The 19,360-nt window shown below is 42.2% G+C and overlaps 1 protein-coding gene across 3 annotated transcripts in view; it reads right to left on the bottom strand.

The window, feature by feature from the left end:
* The window catches only part of LOC135523900 (vesicle transport through interaction with t-SNAREs homolog 1A-like), a 170,698-nt gene that overhangs the window by 149,791 nt on the left and 1,547 nt on the right, over positions 1-19,360 (bottom strand). For all 3 annotated transcript variants that reach the window (XM_064950906.1, XM_064950907.1, XM_064950908.1), the window contains exons 2-3: positions 13,510-13,568; positions 12,456-12,566 (exon numbers count right to left, since the gene is read on the bottom strand). In XM_064950906.1, coding sequence (XP_064806978.1) covers positions 12,456-12,566; positions 13,510-13,568 — 170 coding nt within the window. The remainder of the gene's footprint in view (positions 1-12,455; positions 12,567-13,509; positions 13,569-19,360) is intronic.

The raw sequence follows: 19,360 nt of genomic DNA, 5'->3' as shown, positions 1-19,360 counted from the left end.
AAATTTGTGCAGTGGTTGAAAAACAAGTTTTAATGACTCTAACCTAAGTGTATGTAAACTTCCGACTTCAACTGTATGTATGTATATATATATATATATATTTTTTTTTTTTACATCAATCTTGCTCAAGACGTCTAGTACATCACAAGAGAAAGTTCTTGAAATTAAATCAAAGATTCACCAGAAATTGACGGAACTTCAATCAAGCAACTATAGGCTGGGAGAGGGGAAGCAGCTGACTGATTGGCCTGGGTCAATTAAAACACAATTTCTTTCAAATAAATCAAAAATGTATATATATTTTTTTGCGCAAAACCACTGGTATGTGACTAAAGAGCTATCTATATAATCTTTGATTTAATTTCAAGAACTTTCTCTTGTGATGCAATATATATATACGCTCTAACCACTAGGCTACCCTGCCGCCCCTATATATATATATATATATATAGGGGCGGCAGGGTAGCCTAGTGGTTAGAGCGTTGGACTAGTAACCGGAATGTTGCAAGTTCAAACCCCCGAGGCCACAAGGTACAAATCTGTCGTTCTGCCCCTGAACAGGCAGTTAACCCACTGTTCCTAGGCCGTCATTGAAAATAAGAATTTGTTCTTAACTGACTTGCCTGGTTAAATAAAGGTAAAATTTAAAATACATATATATATATATATACACACACACACACATCATCTGACCATAGCTCCAATTCCATTTACCAGGCATTTATATTTGTTGTATGACATGAAAATAGAGCTCTTTGGCCACACACACACCAGTGGTGGGTTTTGCGTCGAAATTATTATACATATGCATAAAAATAACCCCATACCTACTGTAACATATGGTGGTGGATGGTTCATTTTATGAGGCTATTTTGATACCACTGGTCCTGGTGCCATGGTTAAGGTCAACTGAACTGTACCCAGTACCGGGACATATTTGCCAAAAACCTGGTTGCCTCTGCCAGGAGATTGAAACTTGGCAGCATTGGATCTTCCAGCAAGACAACCACAAGCATACATTGACATTTCACAAAGAAACTGTTAATTGGGCACAAAATCAAAAATCTCAGTCTCCGGACATGAACCCAATTGAAAACATGCGGTTTGAATTGAAGAGGGCAGGTCATAAGCGCAGACAAAGGATATCAAGGATCTGAAAAGTTTCTTTATGGAGGAACGGTCTAAGATCCCTCCCAATATGTTCTCCAATCTCATACAACATTTTAGAAAAAGGCTCAATGCCATTATCCTCGCAAGGTGAGGTATTGAAAACAGGGGTGCCAATAATTGACCCCTACCTTTTTTGGGGGGGGTGGGGGGCAAATTATATATATCTGAGCAAATGTATTAGTATAAAATATAAATTGTAAAACAATTGTGAGCATACAATATAGCTCTGTATTTGTATTACTTAATTTAATATTTTTTGCACATCTTTCGTTGCCTTGAATTCAAACGTTCTCAAACGTCTGCAGGCTGACCTTGGTCGTCGGCACATTGGTGCAGATGGCTTCCGGGTTAAGTGGGTGAGTGTTATGAAGCGCGGTTTGGTGGGTCATGTTTAGGAAGGACGCACGACTTGTCTCATTCGCTGCAACTCCCCAACCTGCTCGGGAGGCAAAGGCCAAGATCGAAATTTGGGAGAAAAAGGGGTTAAAAATTTACACTGAACAAAAATATAAAACGCAACATGTAAAGTGTTGGTACTATATTTCATGAGCTGAATAAAGATCCAAGAAATATCCAAACGCACAAAAATCGTATTTCTCTCAAATGTTGTGCACAAATGTGTTTACATCCCTGTTAGTAAGCATTTCTCCTTTGCCAAGATAATCCATCCCCCTGACAGGTGTGGCATATCAGGAAGTTGATTAAACAGCATGATCATTACACAGGTGCACCTTGTGCTGGGGAAAAATAAAAAGGCCACTCTAAACTGTGCAGTTATATCGCACAACACAATGCCACAGCTGCCTCAAGTTGGAGTGTGCAATTGGCATGCTGACTGCAGGAATGTACAAGAGAGCTATTGCCAGATCATTTTGTTAATTTCTCTACCATAAGCCGCCTCCGTTGTTTTAGAGTATGTGGCAGTACATCCAACCGGCCTCAACTGCAGATCACGAGTAACCAGGCCAGCTCAGGAACTCCATATCTGGCTTCTTCACCTGCGGGATCGTTTGAGACCAGCCACCCAGAAAAACTATAGGTTTGCATGACCAAATAATTTCTGCACAAATTGTCAGAAACCATTTTAGGGAAGCTCATTTGCATGCTTGTCGTCCTCACCATGGTCTTGATCTGAATGCAGTTCGGCGTCATAACTGACTTCAGTGGGAAAATGCTCACCACTGGCACACTGGAAAAGTGTTCTCTTCACGGATGAATCCCGGTTTCAACTGGACCGAGCAGACGGCAGACGTATGGAATGGTGAGAGCAAGCAGTTTGTTTACAAGGTTGACATCAGCAGAGGGTCCCATGGTGGAGGTGTAGTTATGGTGTGGGCAGGCATAAGCTACAGACAACAAACGCAATTGCATTTTATCGATGGCAATTTGAATGCACAGTGATAGCGTGACAAGATCCTGAGGCCCATTGTCGTACCATTAATCCACCACCATCACCTCATGTTTCAGCATGATAATGCACGGCCCCATGTCGCAAGGATCTGTACATAATTCCTGGATGCTGAAAATGACAGTTCTTCAATGGCCTGCATACTCACCAAACATCACCCACTGAGCATGTTTGGGATGCTCTGAATCGACATGTACGACAGTGTGTTCCAGTTCCCGCCAATATCCAGCAACTACGCACAATCAACAGCCTGATCAACTCGAAGCAAAGATGATATGTCGCACTGCATAAGGAAAATGGTGGTCACATCAGATACTGACTGGTTTTCAGATCCACGCCCCTACTTTTTTTTCTTAAGGCATCTGTGACCAACAGATGCATATATCTATTCTCAGTCATGAGAACTCCATAGATTACAGCCTAATGAATATATGAATATATGAATATATATATATATATATATAATATATATATTTCAATTAACTGAGTTCCTTATAAGAACTAACTCAGTAAAATATTTTTGTATATATAGACATACTGTTCCAAAAAATTAAGGGAACACGAAATTAACACATCCTAGATCTGAATGAATGAAATATTCTTATTAAATACTTTTTTTTCTTTACATAGTTGAATGTGCTGACAACAAAATTACACAAAAATGATCAATGGAAATCAAATGTAACAACCCATGGGAGTCTGGATTTGGAGTCACACTCAAAATTAAAGTGGAAAACACACTACAGGCTGATCCAACTTTGATGTAATGTCCTTAAAACAAGTCAAAATGAGGCTCAGTAGTGTGTGTGGCCTCCACGTGCCTGTATGACCTCCCTACAATGCCTGGGCATGCTCCTGATGAGGTGGTGGATGGTCACCTGAGGGATCTCCTCCCAGACCTGGACTAAAGCATCCGCCAACTCCTGGACAGTCTGTGGTGCAATGTGGCGTTGGTGGATGGAGCGAGACATGATGTCCCAGATGTGCTCAATTGAATTCAAGTCTGGGGAACGGACGGGCCAGTCCATAGCATCAATGCCTTCCTCTTGCAGGAACTGCTGACACACTCCAGCCACATGAGGTCTAGCATTGTCTCACAAGGGGTCTGAGGATCTCATCTCGGTACTTAATGGCAGTCAGGCTACCTCTGGCGAGCACATGGAGGGCTGTACGGCCCCCCAAAGAAATGCCACCCCACACCATGACTGACCCACCGCCAAACCGGTCATGCTGGAGGATGTTCTCCACGGCGTCTCCAGACTGTCACGCCTGTCACGTGCTCAGTGTGAATCTGCTTTCATCTGTGAAGAGCACAGGGCGCCAGTGGCGAATTTGCCAATCTTGGTGTTCTCTGGCAAATGCCAAACGTCCTGCACGGTGTTGGGCTGTAAGCACAACCCCCACCTGTGGACGTCGGGCCCTCATACCACCCTCATGGAGTCTGTTTCTGACCGTTTGAGCAGACACATGCACATTTGTGGCCTGCTGGAGGTCATTTTGCAGGGCTCTGGCAGGGCTCTGGCAGTGCTCCTCCATGCACAAAGGCGGAGGTAGCGGTCCTGCTGCTGGGTTGTTGCCCTCCTACGGCCTCCTCCACGTCTCCTGATGTACTGGCCTGTCTCCTGGTAGCGCCTCCATGCTCTGGACACTACGCTGACAGACACCGCAAACCTTCTTGCCACAGCTCGCATTGATGTTCCATCCTGGATGAGCTACACTACCTGAGCCACTTGTGTGGATTGTAGACTCCGTCTCATGCTACCACTAGAGTGAAAGCACCGCCAGCATTCAAAAGTGACCAAAACATCAGCCAGGAAGCATAGGAACTGAGAAGTGGTCTGTGGTCACCACCTGCAGAACCACTCCTTTATTGGGGGTGTCTTGCTAATTGCCTACAATTTCCACCTGTTGTCTATTCCATTTGCACAACAGCATGTGAAATTTATTGTCGGGTTGCTTCCTAAGTGGACAGTTTGATTTCACAGAAGTGTGATTGACTTGGAGTTACATTGTGTTGTTTAAGTGTTCCCTTTATTTTTATATATATAAAATAATGAATGATCTCGGAGAAACAGTTCAGTGCTGCTATGATTCAAATCAAAAGTTATCCGTCACATGCTTCGTAAACAACAGGTGTAGACTAACATTGAAAAGCTTTACTTACAGGCTCTTCCCAGCAATGCAGATAAGAAAAAAAAAAAAGAATAGAAAAATTATAACATGAAGAATAAATACACAATTGAGTAACGATAACTTGGCCATATACATGTGGTACCAGTACCTACCTAATCGATGTGCAGGGGTACAAGCTAATACATCGGCAGGGATAAAGTGGCAAGGCACCAGGATAGATAATAAACAGTAGCGGCAGCACATGTGATGAGTCAAAGTTAGTGCAAAATCAATCAATGCAGATAGTTAACCAATAGCTACCCGGTTGTTCAGCGTCCTGTTGGTTCCAGACGTGGTGCATCGGTACCGATTGTCGTGCGGTTTCAAAAGAGAACAGTCTATGACTTGGGTGGCTGGAGTCTGAACATTTTTAAGGCCTTCCTCTGACACCGCCTGGTATAGAGGTCCTGGATGATTGGGAGCTCGGCCCCAGTGATGTACTGGGCCGTACTCACTACCTTCTGTAGCACCTTGCGGTCAAATGCCTAGCAGTTGCCATACAAAGCGGTGATGCAGCCAGTCAGGATGCTCTCAATGGTGCAGCTGTAGAACCTTTTGAGGGTCTGAGGGTGCATGTCGAATCTTTTCAGCCTCCTGAGGGGGAAGAGGTGTTGTCGTGCCCTCTTCACAACTGTCTTGGTGTGTGGACCATGATAATTCCTTACTGATGTGGAACTTGACGCTCTAGACCCGCTCCACTACAGCCCTGTCGATGTGGACGGGTGCGCTCTCGGTTGGTGTTTACTGCAGTCCGTGATCAGTTAATTTGTCTTGGTTTGGAACTGAAGTAAAAGAAACCTATAGCTTATGTCTCCTTGTACAAGATATCAGCGTAGAGCCCTGGGTAACTTTAGGCAGACCTGATTCTGTCCAATCACACCAATCGAGATGTCCTGAAATGCGCTCACTGATACACAATGGACAGTACAGACCTTTACAGAATATACAAAAGGGCCCAAGATGCTCACTGCATAGGTATGCAATTCAATAGTTTCCCTAAGATAGAACACATTTTCATTGAATTATTAATATTTCCACTTGAAGGTCATTAATAATCACTTAAGAGACGGTGAAATATGAAGAAAAAAAAGCTGTTTCACAGATGGAATAAAAAGCGTTCTTCTGCAACGATCCCATTCATCTGACTGTATCAGGTGATTCAATTGTTCATTATTTCAAGGCTGGTTGACTGCGTAAAAGCTTCAGACATACATGAATTATCTCCCCGGATAGAGAGATTTGAAGCCATTCAGCCAAAAAAAATAATAATAATTTAAAAAAAAAAGTGTTTGTCACGCTCGACCAGTGCCATAAACTGGACGAGAAAACGAGATTGTCTTGCCTCAATGTAAAATCCACCGTGAAGGGACTGTTGAACTTATGGATGGTTCAAACTCTGCAGAGCAGCACAAACATCAAAATTTATTTCCTCACAAAAACAGGTGAAGTATTATGACGCTTAATTAATACACTTTCTAGTATGAAAATTGTGTGATTCATTCTGGAATTGACAATTGTTAACAGCGGTTGTTCAACCAAGGTCAACTTTACAAATTGATATTTTGTAAACCAAAAGAGATTTAATGACTTTTACCACACCTACCATTTGAACCAGAATCCTTCCATTTCACTACTGTAATATAACTTACACATTTTATTTCACAATTAAAAAGGCAAAATATAAAGCACTGACATTCTAAGAACAGAAAATAAATTAGGAAAATATAAGCGGCCAAGGTCAGGAAATAGCATTTTTCAAAGTTTGGACTGACAATTTCATAAGGGGTGAAATACACCCGCACACATCCACAAACAAACACACAGTTCTGTCCGAAGTACTTCTAAGTATAAGGCCTGCAAGTCAACAAACTATTCTCGACTTCCATCTCCCAAGTTTCACAGAAGAGACAAGGTCAGAGGCAACCACAGTGATAAGCAGCTCGTTTAGCAGGTCTCCATATATCCAGGAAAAACATCAGTATCACCTCAACCAGATAATTCAACGAGGGCCGAATTCCTTGAGCAACATCGCCATCTGGTGTCAGCAAAAAGGGAAGATAGCTCCTCTCGTAAGTTCTTGTTGGACACTATGGCACACTGAAATCCCCAAAAAGGTCTAAAATCTACATTCTCAATGTATATCCTCAAACCTAAAGTCTTGTAAATGTGGCACTCAAGCATTGTCAAGCTTTCTATTGGTCCGCTTATAGGCTACCCACTGCGGCATTTTAGATCATAGCCACTAAGGGAAAACACTATGCTCAACATTCAAATATCTACGGTTTATAAATGTATTATGCCCATCTCTCAGTTGTCACCTACAGTCCATGCAGTCTGAGCTCAGCCAAAATAGATGTCGAGTGCATTTAGAGGGACTCAGATGTCTGTGGACCGAGCCTCCCGATGGTGGAAAAAAACTTTGGCGGTACCTTTGAAGATGGAGGGTCTGTTTACCCAATAGGTTTCATTAAATTAAGCCTCCATTAGGCCTCTCTTCTGCTTGATCAAAGGCATCGCTAAGAGGCATGGCATTCTGCTTTCCCCGACTTAAACGCATCTCCTCTATCAAACAGTTTTTCTCCTTAGTTTTTTTTGTCTGTGTTGTGTGGGGGGGGGGGGTGTTGGTTGTGCCAGCATCCCCTTTGGCTGATGCAAGGCCCATCTGCAGGGGTCCTCTGGCTTTTAAGACCCCTTGTCTCTCTATTAACAAAATGAAGCTGTCAACCAGCAAACAAATTGCAAATGCACCTCCGGGATGTCCGCCTGATAACGTGTGCTCTTTTTGTTTTTAGCATCCGTCTGGAAAAATGGCCAGGTTGAGGTCAGGCTTTCCCCAGTCTGGCATAAAAGAACAGGGCTCAATCTGGCGCGCTGGTGGCGTGAACACTTCAAACCGCAGGCGAATGAGAGGATGAGAGAGGGGGGGGGTTAAGGGGGAAGACACCCTAGGGAGCCAGTAGTGGGAGAAGAGGTTGAGGCCTTTATTTCCAGGGGAAGCACAACAAAGACTGCTTTTTTTACGAAAAAGAGAGGAGATGGCCTTTTTTTCGCAGGCTGGCATCCTTTAGAGCTGGGTGTCCTGTGCTTATCTGAAGTGGGAGCACCAGCTTTGGGAGAACTCATCAGCTTTAGCGGGAACTAGAAATGGAGCCTGAGTGAAAGTGAGATATCCTGCTACAAATGCACCACCCCCCCAAAAAAGAACTTTTAGAGCAGACTATTTTATCAACAGAACAGGGTTTCAAACAGGCTGGGGAGGACACAGTTCTCCAATAGTAAGTGCACAAAGTTGAAAAGCAATACTAGGAATGGGTTTGATCGAGTTCATCCACAATTATTAAAAACAGAACATAAATGACACAATGTTGCGCTGGGTGTAAGGCCACCCTTAAATCGGACTCCACTGTCAAACCAACCTTTACTGTAGTATTGTTGTTTCACACACATCTTTTTTTGTGAGAAGGGTATGTGAATAGGCCTATATATTTTGTGTCTTAAGGGTATGTGACTAAGAACAATTTGGAATCCACTGACCTAGACTTACTCTGTTCTCCTTCACACTTAACGTATGAGAATGTTGGCTATAAAAAAGGTGACAAAAAAGGGGTGTCCTCGCATCTAATAGCACGCGCTCAAAAGAGCATAACAGACAACAAAAACTGTGAGGAATGCGAATTAGCCGTAATATCCGACACAGCAGGTGCTAATTGCTTGATAATTAACCACGGCTAGTGTCGAGAGAGAAGCTAAAGATTAATCATCAGCCAATTAAAATGCCCACGGCGAGGAAAGCGAGCCCTCTCAAAAGACTGGAGATCTCTTCTGTGATCTGAGAGCGACCAGACTTTCAGAAGCAGGAGCAACAGATCACTTGCACCTGATATTTCTCAGTTTTGCGTGCTTGTTTGTTTAATACTTCGGACCGTGTTTGGTAGGTGCTTTTACCAAGAAGCAATTGATATCGCATACACCTCCTGTTCAGTTTCACATTTGAAATCCACCTCTTGGAAAATGAAAGGCTAAATATCCTCACAAGTATGAAGGGGAACGATCCCGGACAGAAGTTGCACAGTTAAATGAAACCACAAGGAAGCTGAGGGCGTTCGGAAGAACCGTACACAAAGCAACACAATCCCCAAATGTAAACCTGCGGATCTTAACCTTGATTTAGGGGGCCAAGAGGGCACCCTCATACAATACTTGCATCTAATGGGAGTAATGTCAGAAAGTAAAACAGGGAGCCTAAAATATGAGTTCAAGTTAAAACACTTGGCTCCTCATTAAAGGTTTCATATGTGTCGGGTGGGGTTCGAGACAGACAGGTTGCGGTTTATGAATTACTAAACAAGGCCATGTTCTGTAGCATCGACACAAGCCTGCTCTCTACGGATGATACTTGGGCTTTCAAAAACGGAGAGAGCGGAGAAAAGAGAGAAAAAAAGAAAAAGATCCACAGTGGACACGCCATTGACCTTCAGTTTCAGTCCGAGTGTGGTGTTTGTGAACGAGTGCGCGTGTGTCTGTTTGAGAAAGTGTGAGCGTTTGTGAGAAGGTGTAAGTATGCTCACAACTTGGCCTGTTTATAATGAATGTGCAAGTTCCTGAATTCACTTCCTGTACAAACACACACACTATAAACTTCAATTAAATGTCTCAAATAGCCACCTGTCCCTTTTGATAGCCGGGCATCGGCACACATTTGTGCAAATAAACACCTGTTTCAAACAAACAACGGGTCTGAATGAACTGGTTTAAAATAGAAAACGCAACATGCAACAATTTCAAAGATTTTACTGAGTGAGTTACAGTTCATATATGGAAATCAGTCAATTGAAATTAATTAATTAGAACCCTAATCAATGGATTTCACATGTCACATTTCAGATATGCATCTGTTGGTCATAGATAATATATATATATATATTAAGTAGAAATGTGGATAATGTGGATAGTATCTGGTGACCACCATGCTACACAACATCTCCTTCACCTAGAGTTTATCAGGCTTTTGATTGTGGCGTGTGGCATGTTGTCCCACTTCCCTTCAAAGGTTGTGCAAAGTTGCTGGATATTGGCGGGAACTGGAACACGCTGCCGATCCAGAGCATCCCAAATATGCTCAATGGGTGACATGTCTGGTGAGTATGCAGGCCATGGAAGAACTGGGACAATCCCGCATGAAGAAACCAGATGTAGTGGTCCTAGGATGGCATGGTTACACATGGTCAACAGTTGGGCGTACTACAATATTCTCAAAAACAACGTTGGAGGCGGCGTATAGTGGCGAAATGACCATTCAATTATCAGGCAAGAGTTCTGTGGGACATTCCTGCAGTCAGCATGCCAATTGAATGCTTCCTCAAAACTTGACATCTATGGCATTGTGTTGTGGGACAAAACTGCACATTTTAGAGTGGCCTTCTATTGTCCCCAGCACAATGTGCACTTGTGTCATGATTATGCCGTTTAGTCAGCTTCTTAATATGCTACACCTGTCAGGTGGATGGTTTGTCTTGGCATAGGAGAAATGGTTACGAACAGGGATATAAACACATTTGTGCACAAAATTTGAGAGAAATAAGCTTTCTGGTATCATTTATTTCAGGTCATGAAACATTGGAACAACACTTTACATGCATTTATATGTTTTGCTCAGTGTACATTATGAAGCTTATCGTATTTTCCCAGAACAGTTGAAACAGTCACGTGTTTATTTCTAAAAAGCATTATGGTAGAAAGCCGGAGCTTGTGAGTCCAGCTGTGCAATTGGTTTAACTTGCTAGTTAACTACATAAGTGGTTGAATTAATAAGGAGATGATGGGGCATCATAGCTATCTGACGTATTTAAGAAGTCAAAGTGCTTTGGATGAGTTATGTACAGCTGCCATCTTGATTTCCTTGCATTCATTTTTTTATCCTCTCCGTTCTTGCCTGTCTGCTCCTCACCCCTATTCTCTGAGCAAAGCAAGCAGGAACATTGCCCTAGCGACTCCACACAGACGCAGCATGTACACATGCGTCAAAACAGACAGGCATGCGTCAAAACTGTTCATTTGCATATCTCTCATCCAAACTCACCAAAAATGACATTTCGGTAGCCACTACCTATATTTGTAATTTCGTTTGCGCTCGTTAGCATATTTAGCTATCAGATTATATTGAAACACGCTATTAGTTTGTGCAACATCGAACACAGTCTATCTGCAACTGAGAGGGGGGGGGGGTACAAGGCGCAAGGAGGCGCAACTAGTGAGAGAATAGAGCTGAAGCGAATGATAGGCAACGTAATCTTTTTTTTTCACCGTTATTTAACCAGGTAGACTAGTTGAGAACAAGTTCTCATTTACAACTGCGACGTGTCCATGATAAAGCAAAGCAGTGCGACACAGAGTTACACATGGAATAAACAAACAGTCAATAATACATTAGAAAAAGTCTATATAAAGTGATGAGGTAGGATAAGTGGGGGGGGGAAATCAGGCAATAAATAGGCCAATATGGCAAAATTATTACAGTATGGAAAATTAAACACGGGGGTGATAGATGTGCAGAAGATGAGTGCGCAAGTATCGGTACTGGGGTGAGTCTTTGCAAGTCTGATCTGTGAGGATTTGTTATCATAAATGTTTATACTGGTCATTATAAACAGTGTAGTATATTGAACATCTTATTGAGTAAAATTGTGTACATTAAGGAAATAGACACCTGGCTTAAATAGAATCCTGTCTCTAATATACCCTGGTTGTGTTCATTGATTGAAGCAAATAAGAACCTGGGATATTAATTGAAGTTTTATGGGTACATGTTACAATTTGGCAAATTTCTGCCCTGCTATAGCTGCCCCGGTCAACTGTAAGTGCCATTATTGTGAAGTGGAAACATCTAGGAGCAACAATGGCTCAGCCGCGAAGTGGTAGGCCACACAAGCTCACGGAATGGGACCGCCGAGTGCTGAAGCACCTAGTGAATAAAAATAGTATGTCCTTGGTTGAAACACTCACGACCGAGTTCAAACTGCCTCTGGAAGCAATATCAGCACAATAACTGTTAGTCGGGAGCTTCATGAAATGGGTTTCCATAGCCGACCAGGTGCACACAAGCCTAAGATCATCATGCGCAATGTCATTCCAGACGATTCGCTGCTTCCAACTTTGTGGCAACAGTTTGGGCAAGGCCCTTTCATGTTTCAGCGTGACAATGCCCCTGTGCACAAAGCGAGGTCCATAAAGAAACGGTTTGTCGAGATCGGTGTGGAAGAACTTGACTGGCATGCACAGAGCCCTGACCTCACCCCCATCGAACACTTTTGGGATGAATTGGAATGTCGACTGCGAGCCAGGCCTAATCGCCCAACATTAGTGCCCACCCTCACTAATGCTCTTGTGGCTGAATGAAAACAAGTCCCCGCAGCAATATTCCAACATCTAGTGGAAATCCTTCCCAGAAGAGTGGAGGATGTTACAGCAGCAAAGGGGGGACCAACTCTATATTAATGCCCATGATTTCGGAATTTAAGGTGTCCACATACTTTTGGTCATGTAGTGCATCACTAACCCTATTCTACAGCTGGAGGGAAGACTAAACATGTAAATTGGGATATGCGTTATGGATACCACAGGGCATCATGCACTCGTATAGACTGTGTGTGTATGCGTAGCTATATACCAAGATGAATGAGGTATTACAGTAAGGTGGGGTACTCACAAAGTCTTTCTCCAGCTTCTCCATCTCCCCCTTGTAGCTCTTCAGTCTGCTCTGGTATATGCCTCTGCTCTGGATGGGGATCTCACGCACCTCCAGATCCATCTGCTCCATCTAGGTCCAGCAATCAACTACTTATTTCACCATTTAAATGATTTAAAAACAGACATTATATTGGCTAAAATGGCTACAACAATGTAGATGTAAACTGTGTAATTATTCTATCATTATTCTGGAAATATGTCAAAACAAAATGTACAATACGAGACTTGTTAAACTGAACTTACCACACACACTATACTGTTGAGTATGTATGTTTAGTATGTAGTGACTACACTGTGAATTAAATGAGGGTTGAAATGGATTTATATTTACACACACACACAAACACACACGATGTAATGAAATTATTCCAAACATATTGTTGCACAAGAGTCTTTTGATCAACATCAAGAGATTCTGAAGATTTAAACTAAAATCGACGCCTGTAAAACATCTTAACATGAGATACTTCAGCAGCCTTAACTTTAATCTGTTTCAGAATTGATTTGTTGAAACATTGACTGCTCCTCTTCGTGTCATTCATCAATGATTAAAAAAAGTTATGACAGAAAGGCAGTTTGGCAAATAAATATGATACAATCCATTTGAAAGCCCTTCATTTTAAATAGAGAGTACATTAGAGGTACACGGAGACAAGACTTTCTGAGGTGAATTTGGAGAAGCCTAATCAAGATGACATAATAACACAACTACGTCTAGAATTTACACGTTAGTTCACTTCCTTCATATTTTTAAACATGACGTGAAGACTCCTTCCAAATAACTGCTTGAAATGTGTCACCGGTATGTCACTTAAAAGCGAATTATCATTAATGTGATCACGCCATTATCACGCTGAGCAGCCATCCGCCACGTGAAGTGCTTGTGTGTCAAGTCACCGTTAGGATTACACAGGTGTCATTGTCTGCGTTCGCCAGTGAAATTGTCTCGTTTCCTTTTCCAAATTCATTATTTAGAAAATGGGAAGAGCGGAAATTATTGATCAAAGACGTACCAATTCTCTGACTTCTTCAAGCTGTTTGTCGACATTTAGAACCAGCTGTGTCTTCTCCTCTGAAAGGGAAACAGTAGCAACATATTGATCAAGCGACAGAGGAGCAGTGCTTTATGACAACCCAACTCCCCCGCAACGGGGGGAGAGATAACAACACACCAGAATGCATTTGAAGATATATTTACACATTCTCTCCACACGCCGATCCACATTAGATGTCTCTTGTTTATCCACGTGTAAAAGGCCTTTGTTGGCTTTCATAGAGGAGCAACGAGACACCTCTTGCCAACTCAAAAAAGAAAAGGAGGTGTCAGCTTTACTAGGTTGCCAAATTTTCTAACTTTGAGTCCCACTAAGAATTACTCAAATGAATTACTAAAATGCTCCATGCTCACCTGGTGGCATCTATTGCACATCATTACTTGAAGCTCATTTGGCCTCAAGAGTTTAATGTGGAACCTTGTAAATTATTGTGTGATCTTAAAATTCTGGCTGAACTAATTCTGTTGTGTAGCAAATAGAGATGGGCATTAGACATAATTTCTATGTTCGAGTACATGCTACATAAAATAATTTTGATAACTCGCATGTTAGCGTGAAACGGGTCTGAAGACAGAAAAAGTTTGCTGAATGCTTTTGTTTTTTTCCAATTACTGGTTCTGATACACAACTGAAAACTAAATATTTCCACTGCATTTGACAAACTCCACAAACAAAATCTTAGTGTTTCACATTCGGTCAGTGCTTATAAAATGTAACCTGCTCAATAGTTGCATTTGTACATTTCGAGCAATCTAATACAAATCTTGAATCGAGAACTCGCGCCCATCCACAACAGCAGCAGTTAAATATTCCTAATATTCTCCATTCCGGACATATATTTGCTTTTTCAAAAGTAAACTGATACTTTGATTGCCCAGATTTGAAACCAACATCTAAGAAGTCAAGGATCATTATAAAGACCCGGGCCTGCTGTGGTAACAAAGTTTGTTAAATAGGCTAGACCTAAATTGGCCATATTTTCAATAATTGAAAAGTGGAGCTCAGACTTCCAAAGAACTTCCAGCTCAAAAGCAATCCACAAGGCTAGCCTATCAGTGATGGAACATAACAGTGTGAAAACCAAGTGAAGATTTAAAAAAAAAATGGTTTGCCCTATGGGTCTGCACTGCCCTTTGCCAGTCATCAAATCCATTTTTAAAACATATGTACAACCTCACAGCCTACAAGTAAACAGCCAGAGGCGATTCTCCACAAGATAAGGTATAGACCGCGCCACCCACTGTACATGGCAAAGAGGAGCCTGAAATATACATGGCAATTTACTATGAGTACCGCAGACCGACGGGCGGACGAGTAGTTTTGGAAAATGCAGCGGCAAAGCAAAAAAAGTTGGAGCTCGGAGAGCCTCTTCATCTCTGCTCAATATTTAATCGCTAGTGACTGACAGGCCTTCAGCTTTCCATAAAGACTCTTAAGGAAGGAGAAAAAAAACAAGGGAAAAAAAACAACATTTATGTTTAATGGAACTAGACCTTGCATTACATTGTATTGTATTCTTATTCAAAACTCAATCCCAAGTTTTTCCAGACGGAAACGAAGCAAAACAAAAACACATCATCCATTTGATTCTCGCGTGAATGCTGAAGGCTTGGCCAAGACACCGTCAAGGACGTTTCTTAGCATGCCACAACCATTATCAGTAATTGTACATATGTGACATCCAGCAGCGGCAACAAAAAGGTCTTTGTCAAAACTATTGTCGACATATGAAACGGAGGGCTGTCAGCCAATGGGCACAATTCAGGCACTTGAGGGGGAGAAAAATAAATGGTCTTTGTGAGTAGGAATGGAATTGAAATTCAAGTGCAAACTGTTCTGGTAGGAGAAGAGGACACAGAACAATTACCACTGGGTATGATGGGCTTCCGCCTTTGTTACGTATTTGTAGAGGCTTATTTTAACACGCGCCACATAGGGTGGTGGGAAACATGGCGACATTACACTGTGAAAGATGCATTGTTTCAGCCAAGAAGCCAATTCAATGGATGGAAATTCCCATCAGCTAGAGCGTAGCAAAATAAACAAGCAATAGACCCTCGAAAAATATGAGCTAAGGAAAGGAAAACGTTCAGTGGGTGAACCTGTGCCCCGTGAATAGGTAGACAGCCTTTGGTTTGCAAATAAAGTGTTCACTTAACAATTAGACCAGAACAGGTACATTTACAGTCATGGTACACGATTTTAGGCTCTCAAGTCTCTCTATTGGTTTCAGTTAGCCTAATTCCAAAAAAGGTGAAATGATTAAAAACGGGGACAGTGACAGAAAGGTTTGCAATATAAGTAGATTGCACATTTTTTGCCACATGCTTTGTTAACATGTGTAGACTAACAATGAGATGCTTACAGGCCCTTTCCAAAGTCCACCTGTGTGCAATGTAACTAATTATGTGACTTCTGAAGGTAATTTGTTGCACCAGATCTTATTTAGGAGCTTCATAGCAAAGGGAGTGAATACATATGCACGCATCACTTTTCCATAGTTATTTACATTTTTAAACAAGTAAAAAAAAAAAGAAATTCTTCACCAATTTTGATTATTTTATGTCCATAACATAAAATGTATTTAAATTACAGGTTGTAATGGAACAAAATAGGAAAAATGCCAAGGGGGTGAATACTTTTGGAAGGCACAGTATATTATCCATGTCCTTGTTCCGCCACGACTCCTATCGGTCCCGTTGACAGGATAGTCTGGAGCGGAGCATGTCCAGTGTGTTCATTAGGAACTGTTCGCCAACAGAACAGGAGGTACAGGCAGTTTATTTGCTCACAAACGTAGTCTCATCAGGATGCCAGCTCGGCTGCCTCTCTTGCAACGTCGCTTCCTTTTCGAGTACATGGGATTAGGGTCAGGCCCGGAGTAAGCAGAACTTCCAGAGCAATTATGTCAAAGAAATTGTCCGTAGAGCCCCGAGACAGGATTCTGTTGAGGCACAGATCTGGCCGCCCGGTCAAACTGAGCAATCGGGGAGAAGGGCCTTGGTCAGGGAGGTGAACAAGAACTCCTGACAGAGCTCCAGATTTCCTCTGTGGAGACGGGAGAACCTTCCAGAAAGACAACCATCTCTACAGCAGTTCACCAATTATGACTTTATGGTAGAGTGGCCAGACGGACACAAAGTTCATAGAGATCTTTGATGAAGTCCTGAGCGCTCTGGAGCAGGTTCTCAGACTGGGGCAAAGGTTCCCCTTCCAACAGTACAACAACCCTAAGCGCACAGCCAAGACAACGCAAGAGTGGCTTCGGGAAGGGTCTCAATGTCCTTGAGAGGCCTAGCCAGAGCCCAGTCTAGAACCCAATCGAACATATCTGGAGAGACCTGAAAATAGCTGTGCAGCAACGCTCCCCATCCAACCTAAGAGCTTGAGAGGATCTGCAGAGAATAATGGGAGAAACTCCCCAAATACAGGCGCACCAAGCTTGTAACGTCATATCCAAAAAGACTTGAGGCTGTAATCGCTGCCAAAAGGTGCTTCAAAAGTACTGAGTAAAGGGTCTGAAAACATATGTACATTTTATATTTCAGTTCTTTTAATACATTTTCAAAAATGTCTAAAAACCTGTTTTTGCTTTGTCATTATGGGGTGTGTAGATTGATGAGGGGAAAATGTTTCAGAATAACACTAACGTAGCAAAAAGTTAAGGGTTCTGAATAGTTTCCGAATGCACCGTACGTACAAAAGATCAGAATAAAATACAAAAAAATACACAAAATAGCTGCTATCCACTGCAGCGCCATCTTTACTCATGCATAACTGTATTGATTTGGGCTGAGAGAGTCATGGATCTTTGGATGTTCACCCCGGTCACCGTAATAAGCATTCGATTAGCAAAGAAAAACTCCTCTGCTGACTGCATGTGCTGCCATTGAAATAGAATGAGTGTCCCCATTAAAGTTAATGACGGCATAATGGGTGGACTTGAGGAAATTGAGAGTGTACCTATAACAGGGTTACCAGATAACTCTTAAAATTTCCTGTCCCTTAAAACCCGTCCACATGGCCTGAAAAAATGTAGCACAGCAAGAGAGGAGTTGCCACATGATAGAGAATGTAGCTAGCTAATGCTGTTAGTTCATTGTACAACTCCGATCGATTGCTGGTCACAGTGAAAAAGTTATTCTTTCAATGCATTGTTTGGGGGCAAAAGGTGGGTAAAGTGTTATCGTTTATCCTCTAAGGGAATTTGAATGTTTGTTATTTTCTTACAACTCATTTCTGTGTTCTATTCAAGTGCTGTTCTATAAACCAATTTCTGTGTTCATGCAAGAGGCTGACTGTACAATTCCTCACTGTCAGTAGCTGCAATTTGGCAGTACGCCCAGACCTTGTTTTGAGAACGAACAAAAGATCTCAGTTTCAACGTCTCAGCTTAGAGAGAAGAAGCCTCGTGAGGTATTGGTCTGTCACATAAATTAAACAAAACAGTAATATTTCACTAATTATGCTAAATCACGCAAATATAACTTGTCTGTGTATAGCTGTATATAAAGACAACTACTGGGACTGCCCAGGGAGAGCTCCCAATTGACATGTGTACTATGGTGAATTGAGTTGGTTGGAATCTCTCCCAACGCACTGACAATAAACAATGATTCATTTAAGATTGACTTTGAGGATCCTTATGTAAGAACCTCCACTACACCATTGCTTGTCAAGACTTTCCCACGTTATGCCACTGCTCTCCTCTCACTCAGCTACGCTATCTCAACAAACACACACGCCCCTCCCTTATCAGTGGGATTAGTGAAATGAATAGTTTTTTTTTGTTGCCATGTTGGCCGCGGTGATATTTAGAAGTATCCCAATACCCTGCAACCAATCAATTTTCACACGTGGTATTATTTTCAAAGTAGCCACATTTTGCAGGAAAACCACAGACATGTCAAAGCCCATTCTATGTGTGCTTCTGCTACATTGGGGGGGACCGGGGAGGGGGGGCTCGTTTGCTTGTTTCAGCAAGGAGCAAACAATTTTAATCACGTTGTTGAGAGTCCATGTTCGGACAGAAACGGACTCAACCGCATGAATGACAGGCCGTCCCGTCTTCAGTCAGCTGTTTGTACCACACCAAAAAAATAAAATACAACTTTTTGGGGAAAACTTTTCAACAGTTCTTTTATTTTCATGGCGGTCTTCATCCAAACTATCGGTTACCCAGTTATATGGTAATTGTGCCACCCCTAGCATTGATACCAAATGTCCTCTTCTTAGACCCATTCCCCTTCAGTTTTGAGTCGCACTCGCTTTTCTTGTAAGGAAAGGTGCCCATCACTGGCAGAGGGACAAGCAGTCTAGCGAGGTGTACATGGACCTTGGAATAATTAGTCATCCTCTGTAGTCTAATCAGCTATCTGCAACAGAAGTAAGACATTTGCACAAGGAGAGTTAAGCTAGGCCAGGCCTATATCATGTTTATCTGTTTAGCTACAGTGAGCATTCACAATTTGGGCTCATAATAAAGAACTGCAGCAGGTCATCTGATGCAGCCAACTATCACACCCCTTCTTGGTCAAATAGCTCTTACAGAGCCTGGAGGTGTGTTGGGCCATTGTCCTGTCAAAAAACAAATGATAGTGGACCTATGCGCAAACCAGATGGGATGGTGTATCAGATGGTGTAGCAGAATGCAGTGGTAGCCATGCTGGTTGAGTATGCTTTGAATTCAAAATAAATCACTTGCAATGTCACCACCAATGCACCACCAACGCACCCCCACACCATCAGACCTCCTCAAATGTGTTTATTTAACTAGGCAAGTCAGTTAAAAATACATTTGTATTTACAA

The sequence above is a fragment of the Oncorhynchus masou genome, chromosome 31 (genome assembly GCF_036934945.1).
Source record: "Oncorhynchus masou masou isolate Uvic2021 chromosome 31, UVic_Omas_1.1, whole genome shotgun sequence".
Classification (NCBI taxonomy): domain Eukaryota; kingdom Metazoa; phylum Chordata; class Actinopteri; order Salmoniformes; family Salmonidae; genus Oncorhynchus; species Oncorhynchus masou.
Note: the sequence above shows the minus strand (reverse complement) of the source record. Positions and strands in the feature narration are given on the sequence as shown.